General features: G+C 37.7%; 1 protein-coding gene across 1 annotated transcript in view; it reads left to right on the top strand.

Annotated features, from left to right (window-relative positions):
* The window catches only part of adamts17 (ADAM metallopeptidase with thrombospondin type 1 motif, 17), a 138,894-nt gene that overhangs the window by 14,188 nt on the left and 112,642 nt on the right, over nucleotides 1-12,064 (top strand). Inside the window, exons 4-5 of the mRNA XM_084406112.1 lie at nucleotides 4,199-4,368; nucleotides 10,876-10,959. Of these exons, the coding sequence (XP_084262238.1) occupies nucleotides 4,199-4,368; nucleotides 10,876-10,959 (254 nt within the window). The remainder of the gene's footprint in view (nucleotides 1-4,198; nucleotides 4,369-10,875; nucleotides 10,960-12,064) is intronic.

Below are 12,064 nucleotides of genomic sequence, written 5' to 3'. Positions count from 1 at the left end.
TTTATTTTGCACAGAAAGCTATAATATGTTCAGATTTTGTTTTATGTATTTGAAAGAAGTCTCACCAAGGCTGTATTATTTCATACAAAAAATACTAAAATCAGTAATATTATGAAATACTTTTTGCAATTTCAAATAACTGTTTTCTATTTGAATATATTATCAAATTTAATGTATTCCTATGATGGAAAAGCTGAATTTTCAGCATCATTACTCCAGTCTTCAACATCATCCTTCAGAAATCATCCTAATATGCTAATTTGCTGCTCAAGAAACATTTCTTATTATCAATATTGAAAACAGTTGTGCTGCTTAATATTTAAGTGGAAACTGTGATACCGTTTTTTTTTTCAGGATTCTTTGATAAATATAACTTTCAAAATAACTGCATTTATTTGATATCTTTTGTAACAAATGTAATAAATGTCTTTACTGTAACTTTTGATCAATATAATGCGTCCTTGCTGAGCGAAAGCATTATTTAAAAAGAAAAATCGTACTGACCTCAAAGTTTTGAACAGTAGTGTCTGGTGATTCACTGTAGTCGTTTATCCAAACAAATCATTATTATCCTAGACTAGAATTTTGAAAAAATGAAATCATTTTAATGGATATATTCAGTGAACACATGGTTGCGTTTACACTTACTATGTGAATAAATGATATTTAGCATATGTGCAATTATTGCAGTTTAGGCTCCTCTAGCTGAATCTGGTTCTTCTCTGGGTTTTTCTCCCTCTTCATCTAAACATCTTTTGGAGGTTTTTCCTTTGGCTGCTCACTGGGAGCAATGCATGACAAAAGCACTATACAAATAAAAAGTGACTCGATATGGTTATTATGTAGTGCACAAGTCATTTAGACTATGTTTATGGTGCTGCTTTGCCATTTTTGGGCACTTGACAGCACCAGTCTCCATTCACTTTCATTGTGTGGAATGAAAATCCTTTTGTCTTCCACAGTAGATCAAGCACATCAGGGCCTATAAATAATGACTGAACTTGTGTTTGTGTGCACTGTTCTTTTAAGACATCAGAACAACAGAAGCCTCTTGAGTCAGCCGGATAAGTCTTATTATTACAGCTCTAGATGACAGTTTTGTGATAGCTTCCTGACCATTAATAATGGTTTGTTCTTACTCATTACTTGTTTTATGGTTGTCTCTGTCTGCAGGAATTATTGATGGTTTCAGCACATTTCTAGTGATTTTTGTGTGGAAGTGTCATTTGTGTGGAAGCCCAAGGCACCATTAGTTTCCATTCTCTTTAGTCAGATCTGCCTGAAAACAGCTGAGAATGGAAAAAATGCTTGTGCTGCAAAAAGAGCGTCACATTAGCACCATATGTTGTGTTAGTCATTTATAAATGCGCGCACATTCACACAACTACACATTTTCTAAACACCTGTAAACATACAGCAGAGACCCCCATCAGAGGGACCCCCATCAGAGCCCCAATGAATTATGGTGAGAACTCAACTGAACAAACACATTTTTACAAGTTTTCAAATTGCCTTTTTGTTTCACTACTTGTGCACATCGGTGTTGTTTTAGAATTATTTATATACTAATATTCATATTTTTAGTTGCCTTTCATTTTTATATTTTCATTTTTCATTTTAATTTAAGTTGGATTTTTACTTGTTTTTGTAATATTTATTATTTTTTCATATTTATATTTAGCTTTAAATTATTAAGTTTTAACTTTTGTAGTAAAATTATATTTATTTCAGCTTTATTTCAATTAAGAAAAAAACATTTTTTAATAGTTTTAGTTAACAATAACAACACTGGTGTAGCCATTGTTAGGATTAAATGTTCTACAGTGAATGCTAAGATTCATAATGTTATATTGTAAACTTGCATTAGTTAAAGTTAGTTAAAATTGACCTGTTTGTAGCTCGCAGATAAGTTACCAGCACATCAATGCAGTAGCACTTGCTTGTATTCACACAGAAGTGTTTATTTCCTAGCAGAAGTACTTTCCATCTGTTGATCGCAATGGTTTCATATGTGATGCCAAAACACTGGATAAATGCCTTCAATTAATGTATTAGCAGAGACTTTATATATAGAAGGACGAGGTGCACTCGTATTACTATGAACGAGAAAGTGCAACATGCAATATGGCGGAATAAGTCCCGCCTTCTAAATAAGAACCAATCACTGATTGGTAGTCATCGCATCACTGCAGCTGCCATTGGAAGCTCCGGTTCCTGTAGAAACGGTTAGTGTTCAGAGACGCGCGCTTAGGACTGCGCATGCACATTAGCTTTTTTTTGTTCATGATTCGAGCGTTTAGAAACAAAATTTATGAGACCGTTGTTGTCAGATTTCATTGGGGATTTCAAATATGAAATGTAATCTTAAGCTTGGCGAACAGTTTTGGAGAATTTGATGTTTCCCCATTCAAAGAGCTGCACTTGCATGCCCGAGACACGTTTCAAAGATGGCCGCCGACTGCCGAGTGAAATGACTTGTCTTAAAAAGACTTTGGTATTAGTCAAAGTTAGTACAGTTTTTTTTTTTTTTTACTTAACGATAAAACAGCTAGACAAAGCGAAACAGTTTGAACCATCATTTAACATTTTGGGAGCTCAAAGGACAAATCAGTGGGTTTGTGCAACCCAGCAAACAAACCAAAACTGGACTCCAGATGGTGGAAAACCACTGTTTAAAGCAAAATTATACTTTAGGAAACTGGAATTTACTTTTTCATCTGTGTTCTGGTAAACAGTTCTTTGCTTTTTCCCCAAGATAATGGATCATCACATCTTTGGGGATGTTTACAGGTGTCTTCAGTACACAAACACTTACACGCTCATGTTTATTTGGGAAATGCACCAGCAACCAGACTCTGAAAAGCTCACACTAAGAAGGAACACTATCTGTTCCTAATACCATTTGTGTGTGATTGTTGGTTGTGGTGAAAGTGTATTATGAATGGATTTTACCTGCTGACAGGTTTGTGAAAGGATCAGTAGCAAGCCATTTACCTTACAAATCCTCATGGCCTCATCTTACATATACATTTATCGGCCAATGGCAGTATTAAATTTGCATATAAAAGTTACAAAATTATTATTATTTTTAAACATGTACCTTTCAATCAGTCACAGACCTCTTTGGTTTTATTTCTGTCTCTGTTCTTTCGGTCAGGTCTTATTTCTGGTGGACATTGGCTCTCTCAAAGGTTTGGACTTGTTTACAGTAAAGCTGTGGCCTTTGTTGAGATCAGGTCTAATTGTGCACACACAACATATGTGGTGTAATTCTGAGGATGAATTGTGTTTGTTTAGAACCAAAATGTGTCCCCTGTTTAGAGCTGACAGCAGGTCCAGTCGAGCATTGTGCTTTATAACAGTAATGTTTGAAGAGTTTCTTTCTGTTTGTTGTTGATTTGTTTATCAGCTCCAGGAACTGTAATTCTGTGTTTGTCCTATGTATCAATCTTGATGTCTTTGTATACATATGTATGTCTTTCAGAGTAACAAAGAACACATTTCCTGAAATAATTGCAGGTTTGATGCTAAGACATGAAACATACCATGCACAATTACACGCAATCTGGATTTTTAGTATGCATGCTTAACTTGTATTAATGAAGCATTCATGTTTGATAAAGTTTTCAACCATTCAAAAGAACGGGGCCATATGTTTTTTTTTTTTTGTTTTTTTTAAATAGAAATGCTTTAAAAAATATTTTTTTTAGGCAAGGATGCATTAAATGATCAAAGCTGACAGTAAAGACATTTATGATGTTACAGAAGATTTTTATTTCAAACAAATGCTGTTCTTTTAAACTTTCTAAAAACATCCTGACATTTTTTTTCACAGAATTGTCATCCACAAAAATATTAAGAAGTACAACTGTTTTCAATGTTGATAATAATAAGAAATGTTTCTTTAGTAGCAAATCCACATATTAAAATGATTTAAAAAAAACTTTGCTGTCACAGGAATAAATTACATTTAAAAATATATTTAAAATAGAAAAACATATTTTAAATTGTGATAATATTTCATAATTTTATGGTTTTTACTGAATGTTTGATCAAATAAATGCAGTGTTGGTGAGCATAAAAGACTTTCTAAAACATCAAAAAATCTTACCAACCCCAAACTTTTGAATGGTAGTGTACAGTATTACTCTGGCCTAACAGTTCCGTTTTTGTACTTGTGTGTGTGTGTGTGTGTTAGACAAGAAGAAGACAAGGGCAAAAGGAGCAGAGGAGGTGCGCGGCAGGAGGAACGCCATCAGGCTGAGTAGAGAGTACACCGTGGAGACGGTCGTGGTGGCTGACGCAAATATGGTGCAGTACCACGGTGCTGAGGCTGCTCAACGCTTCCTGCTCACCGTCATGAACATGGTGAGTCATATATTCACATAACATATAGGCTGACATATGTAATAATAGTCAGAAAAAAAAAATATTTAAATGGAAGTTTTAATGAACCTTTAGACAAAAAAAAAAAAAAAAAAAACCCTTTAGGCTACATACAAAGAGTCTGGTTGGACCAGGCTAATATACAAATAGTAAAATCTTCATTAATTTTCACTGGAATTAACACAATTATTATTGTTTAATAGGCTCATAGAAAAGTAATTGTTAATTGGTTATTAGAAATAAATAATTCTCACTTTAGATTAGGGAAAATGGAAAACTGTCATTAATTGAGTGCTTTAAACCAACCTTTATTAGACATTAATCACATTCATTTTCAGTGTTCTTTAAATTGTTTACAAATACATACACACACACACGTTGGCATATGCTGTTGCAAATGTTGTTTTATACTGTTCAAACTGTAAATTCTATCCCGTTACACTAACTCTAGCCCTAAACCTACCCTACATTAATACTAATGCAATTAATGTCTAATAAAGGTTGGTTTAAAGCACTTAATTAATGACATTTTCTTAGCCGTGACCTAATCTAAAGTGAGAACTATTTACAGCTAATAAGTTGTTAACAATGCATACAAAATTATCTAACTCTTTTTTCATATGAGCTAATTAAATAATAATTTTTTTAGTTTTTAGTTTTAGTTAACAACAATAACCCTGGTTTAGATTGTTTACACTACATATTTTGTATGTTTTGCATGTAACAGAGCCTTTGGACACTAGAGTAACTCCTGGCAAAATGGAAGAGAAATGGGTCATAAAACACGGCAGAGACAGATAGCGGTTGGGAGAGAGTGTGTGAGCGTAACATTTGCTCTGCTGACCGCAGCTGTGCTGTGTGTGACATTCATGAGTCGGCAGCTCTCGGACACACACATTCACGCACACACACCTCTCTTTAATCACATGGGCTCTGTTACAAAAATTAGAGTGCTGTCTATAAGCCAGATTTACTAAACAGGGCAATTTAGCGTGAGATCGCAATTCCAAAAACGCGCCGATGGGAGTGGAAAGTTCTGCTCGTGATCTATTGACAAAGTGCAAATTAAAGAACACCGACGCAGCCGGATCATTTCCAAATGACCAACGTAATCTACCAGTTAGTCATTCTTTGTCGGGTCTCTCTTACATTTACGTGTGTTGCCACCATCTATTGCCTTTCAGATATTTGTAACTCTTGTTGTAACTTTATTCTTCTGTCTTCATCTGTCTGCCTGCAACCACTTATGACAGAGCAGACCTCCAAAAATGGATATAAATGGCCAATTTATTTTGGTGGCTTAGGAGAACACAAACTTTTGAACTTTAGCCATCTTGCCATCACCTGCCCCCTTGATGACAAGGCCCTGAAGACCTTGCTCTGGATCGGGGTGAACTTTAACCACCCCATAGACCTCCCAGACACCACAGGACTTAACTGGAGGGAGGCCGTCGTTAGGTGTCTGGAGAGCGTCTGGCCCCGATTCAGAGCACAGCCAGATCCAGAGCCGGATTTACAACCATCAACCACAGAGAATTCGCGAGAGCCCCCGCAGACATTTAGGAACCACCCACCGCGATGAGTGAACCAGGACAAGAGGACAGGCTCACCATGGTCCCAGAAGTGGAGCCCCCAAGCGAGTCTGACCAGGAGTGTGAGCCCGCGACACCAGTGGCCGAGAGAACGGAAACCACGTACAACTACCAGCAGCGCCCATGCGAGTGGATTCTGCGGCTACGCCTCCGGCCTCGGATAACTTTGCTCCATCTCGGCCCGTCGGCCTGACAGCTTCGCCTTGCCACTGGGTTCCCTCGTCCCACCGGCTCCCCCGTGGTCAGTCGTCTCTGGGCTCCGTCCCTCCACCCCTACAGCTGCAACGGGTTCCTCCTTCTTTTTGGCATCGCCTCTGTCCTCTGTCACACCGGCATCGCCCCAGTTCTCGGGTACTCCAGCTCCGCCTCCGACGCTCGTCTCCATGGCATCGCCTGGGTCTCCAGCACCAGCGATGTCGCTCAGCTACATTGACCCTCTGTCTGTGCCATCGGATCCTGGGTCCTCGTCTCCTTTGGTCATCCCCCATATGTCGGCAGCCACACCTACTACATCGTGTCTCCTCCCGCCTTTGTCTCCGCCGTGGGTTGTCAGCTCTGTGGAGCTCTGGGTTTGCGTCATCAGGCTTTCTCCACCTTCACCATCGGGGTCTCGTCATCCTGCCATCACCATTCATTCTCCACATCCTGCCACTATCCCTTCGCCATATCCTTGTCCTCCTCCTAAACCCCCTCCATCCCTCCCTCTGCCATCATTCTGCTACGCCGCGAGGTCACGCCTTGCCGGAAGGGGTCGTGATGTCAGCAATATGTTCAGTTAGATTGGACTACATGGACTTTCAGTTTGTTTTCATTTGTCACGTGTCTTCCTTGTTCAGATTCCCGCCACTCGTTTGTCTCCCTAGTTACAGTCATTATTAGTTTGTTTGTTTCAGCTGTGTTCTATTAATCATCTTGTTTGAGTTCCTATTTAAGTTGTATCCTCACGTTCATTCCCTGTCTGGTCTCTCTTACATGTATGTGTGTTGCCACCATCTGTTGCCTTTTGGATATTTGTAATTAAACTCGTGTTGGAACTTTATTCTTCAGTCTTCATCTGTCTGCCTGCCAGACGTGTTTTTTTGGGGCGGTAAATAATGGTGAAAACACCAGTAAATTGATGAGTGCAAACCTTAGTAAATCACCTTGCATGATTCATTTAAATACTCTCCTCCCATAAATTTGTCTGAAAGGGAAACTCCTACAAATGCATATGCAATAAGGTCAGCCACAAAAATAACTTTCCACATCTTTTCAGCGCAAATTTTTCACTGCTTGCCTTTAGTAAATCCTGACAGTAGTTATTTTTTAATACCAAAAGAGGGTTTGCGCTGGTGCAAGCTTAACAGCGTATATCTGGCCCTATATATGCTGCATTTTGAGGCGTCATAGTTTTGAGGCAACAAATCAGAATTTAAAGTCATAAATTCATCTTTCTAATACAGTCTCTTTAGAAATGTTCCAGTAAAATGCTGTTTGCAGTAGAAGTGGGTGTTGCTAACCTTACGACAATATCATGGCTCTGACAGCATTTGTCACGGCAAGTCAGGCAAAATGAGGAGAAGAAAGGCTCCATATGCAGCTATCTTTATTTAATAAAACAAAAACAAAGAAGATAATACAAATAGCAGAAATCAGAGGAGCAAACATGTGGATCAGTGTGGCAGATCGAGGATAGGATAGGAGTGGAAAGGTCTGGTACACTTTGCACTCTATGTTTGAACATGCTATTTTACGGGCCTTTCTGAAAAAAAATATTCTAATGCCCTTTCATAAGTGCATATTCAGCCACTCTGAATTAAATCCAGTCTGTGCTTGTTGATCTCATGTCTACAAGGCACAGACAAATAGAAATGAGGCTCCTTTTCCTGAGAAATCAGCTTTTCTGACCTGGCCTGCTTGTACATCTGTTTTTTGCCTATCTCACCTGCTGCGTCTGATCTACCTGGTGCATCCACTTCTCTCTCTTCGTTATCGATCTTCCTGACCCTCTCTATCTTTTTCAGCTGCCACAGCAGCACTGGTTGAAGCCTGGAATATTCTAAACAAATTAACTGATAGCTAATCATACAGATCAGACTGTTCAGCTTTCCTGCCGTGTTAAGTGTCTAACTCTGGTTTGCTGATACCTCTGTTTGTGCCTCTTCAGGATGTGGCCTTTTTATTCTTGGAAAATATTTTTTAAAATTCATCTGGATTGAAGGAACAAACATTCAGCGTCAGAGTTAAAGAAGTTAACATTACAGTCAATGTCAGTTAGCCTATGTACATTGCGCTACCCTCAACAACCCAACTGTATTCTAATGTAAGCTTAGCTGTCCTTAGTTGCTAGGGCCTTACAAGTATTAGGTCTCCGTGATTTAGTGCTGTTGAGAGCATACATAGACTCTTATCAGAGTTAACTTTAATGCATGAGTTTTGGCATATTTGTCAAGACGAAACATTAGCATATTGCCCGCCCACTTATTGAGCATGCAGACACCAGGGAACACTTGAACCTCAAACTGGCAGCTGATTCCTGTGGATACTGGATAGCATCATGTCGGGAAGACGCTGTACAATGTGAAGGTAAAGCCAGTTTTTTTTTCACTGCCCAAGGACAAGCATGTGAAGAATCAGTGGTTAAAATTCATCTTTACAACGATACCACAGCAGTATAATCCTAAACTTTTGCTTTGTTCCCTTTATTTTACTGACAACTGCTTCTCAAATCTCGGAGTTCAATGCAGGATTCGCACACCGCTTGCTCTTGAAAAAACGTTTTACCAACGTTTATGTTACATCAGTTATTCACGCTAGAGCTCGGCTAATGTATTGCATACATGCACTGTTATTGATACAGTTTCCACATGTTCACCGCAATATATTAGAAAAATAGTCTGTAAATAAATTAGTACAAGTAAAATAATCAGTTTGTTGATGGACATGCACTTGTTAATGCTGATGGTGAGGAATTACAGTTGCAACATCTCATAATGTAGCCTACCTCAAACTGAGTAGTGTATCACTGAGAAGCGTCCTGCTCGGTCCTTGCGATGGAGGTTCGGGTTGAATAACTAGTTCTTCCAATGTTTCATCATCGGACTTGCGCTCGGATTGATATGGTAAAATCGACGCCATTGTTCATTACTGTGTTTAGTTTACAGTGTAGGAAGCCTCAGGACACGCAGAGCTGACGTTGTTTTGGCAATGGGCATTTTTGTTTTCGACGCACGCGCTGTACGCGGTAAACCAATCAGAGCAGAGTAGCTCATGGAAAGGAGGGATTTAGAGAGATTGATTCATCTGACGAGTCGTTTGAGAATCATTGAAAATGTGGTGCAAATGCACAATGTGCAAATGTATATTATGAAGAAATGAGACAGTTTTTTGACCTTTGATGCATGTAAACCTGTTGTAGGAGACTCCAAAACAACATTAGGAAACTTTAAAATAGCATAATAGGGGCACTTTAAGATGAGATTGTGTGTGTAGGTTTGAAAGGATAGAAGAAAGAAAAATCTTCTTGATTTGTGTATTTCAGTTCATCCCAGAGTGAATGACCTCACTCTCATTCAGAATAGGTTCGTAAACACAGTGTGTGCTGCGAGCGTCTGGAAACGAGCCTGTGTGATAAAGTACAAACAAACTAAATATTGATCTGTAAAACAGTTCACAAAACAACACCTCACTGCATCTGCTGTGGTAAAGCAAAGCTCGTCAATTCAAGAACGGCCCTTTCTACTGTATCTCTAATGACAATGATGAGTCATATGAAGATGAATGTAAAAATAAATGAATTGCCCAGATGTGTGGGATTTTGTAAGAAAGTACACCTCCTTTTGTCCTCCCTGAGGACCTTATAAATCCATTCTTCACAGACGAGTTCGACAACGCTGTGGAAAATCGTGCTGTTATTCTGATATTCTCCTCCAGATGCTGGTTACTCATCAATATCTGAATCCTCCCTTCAGTTCAGCTCTATACTTCTTCATTAACTTTACCCCGCATGGAATTGTCGTTGATTTTTTTTCTGTACAATAGTAAAAAAAAATTTAATGGGATTGTGAATCACACAGCTTACTCTGTGAGGGTGATGAAAGCTCAACTCTATTTCTTTCTTGATTCTTTTATCTTCCTTTATATAGAAGATTTGCATGTTGTAAATCAGAAGTTTTTGTGTAGCAAATTGGCTGAGACCAATATAGTTTTTAAATAACAAATGGCGTTGCTTTTACTCAGTATTTACACAATATTTTGCATTATCTGCAGATTTTGGAACTGTTTATTGGCGGTATATAACCAATAAAACCTCACCAATACAAAAAACTGAGTCATGTTGCAAATGAGTCTTTGAATCAGTGTTTTGAATTGATTAATTAAAAAAGTTGACAGTTTGAACTAATTCACAGAAATTAATCAAACTTACCAACTGAAAGTCCATTTTTGCTTTGTTACAATTGAGACAATGACTTCAAAGGGTCTACAGTATTTTCTCCGATTTGTTTTCTATTCACTTCATTGAAATGGTATTAAATGTCTGTTAAATGCCAAGCAGGCATGTTATAAGCTGATGTTGGTCTCAAAATAGCCTAATATCAGATAACTTATCGGCCTAGCTGGTATATCGGGCTATTTTGAGACCAACATCAGCTTATAACATGCCTGCTTGGCATTTAACAGACATTTTATCTTTGACTACTAAATACTAGATATTTCATGTTTTGTGTGTATAAATATTTTAACAGAATTTTAAGTAAATATTCCATCAAAGCTTTGTCTTTGGTTATTGTAAAACCCAAACTGGTCAATTGCTAAACAATAACATAACTTTCAAAACTGAACTTTGTAATATGATTTAAATGTGATATTGCATATTTGATCAGTAAGTTAATTATCTTGTCTTGTTCTCTTTGTATAGGTTTATAACATGTTTCAACACCAGAGTTTGGGTGTGTGGCTCAACATCCGGGTCACCAAGTTAGTTCTCCTGCACACCCGTCCAGTAAGTTTGACCCTATGTCCAGTAGATCTATGTATGTAGTTACTCAACCATTTATCCACTCCCTTGCTATTTTATTCCTATTTTCAGGACCTGCGATGTTATCTTGCTCAGCGTGTGTGTGTGTGTGTGTGTGTGTGTGTGTGTTTTAACTACCGGTTTTCCCCTCCATTTTATTGCTGGATTGCATTCTCTCTAAAGGCTCCGGAGTGTCTGCCAGAAGGTTTTTTGAGTACTCACATCTAAAGTGTAAAATGACGTATGTCAGGATGTCACTGAATAGCCATTAGTGTGTTTGTATTGTTGCTTCAGGGCAAACCTTTTGGACTCACAATCTCTGATATCAGGAAGATAAAATCAGGGAAATGATGGGTTTAGATCCTTGAAACAAACTGACTTCAAGTCCAGCCGAATTACACCAGCAATTCTCAAAGCCATTTTGATGGCGTTGTGTGATGAATCAACAAAGACCACGTTTAGTCAGCGGAAGATCCCATGGAGACTGTTATCTTTGTTGCTAAACAATATGTGCTGGTGTACTTCTACAAGTTGACAGACTTTTATTAGATACACATTTAAAATTGGACCAAAAATATTGCTGATCTTGCACGCAGAGACACACACTAAAAGTTTGGAATTGGTACGATTTTTTTAAATGTTTTTGAAAGAAGTCTCTTGTGCTCACCAAGGCTACATTTATTTGATCAAAAATACAGTAAAAACAGTAATATGGTGAAATATTACAATTTAAAATAACTGTTTTCTGTTTGAAAAAAAAAAATATATATATATATATATAAAAAAAATGTATTCCTGTTATGCAAAGCATTTTCAGCATCATAATTCCAGTCTTCAGTGTCACATGATCCTTCAGAAATCATTATAATATGCTGATTTGGTGCTCAGTGTTGAAAATAGGTGTGCTGCTTCATATTTTTGTAGAAACAGTTACACATTTTTTTCAGGATTCTTTGATAAATAGAAAGTTCAAAAGAACAGTATTTATTTTAATATGATTTTGTAACAATGTAAAAGTCTTTAATTTTGGTCAATTTAATGTGTCCTTGTTATATAAAAGTAAATAAATAGTCATTTAAAAGTCAAAGTC

The sequence above is a fragment of the Rutilus rutilus genome, assembly GCF_951802725.1.
Source record: "Rutilus rutilus genome assembly, chromosome: 3".
Lineage (NCBI taxonomy): Eukaryota > Metazoa > Chordata > Actinopteri > Cypriniformes > Leuciscidae > Rutilus > Rutilus rutilus.
This window is presented reverse-complemented; position numbering and strand designations above follow the sequence as displayed.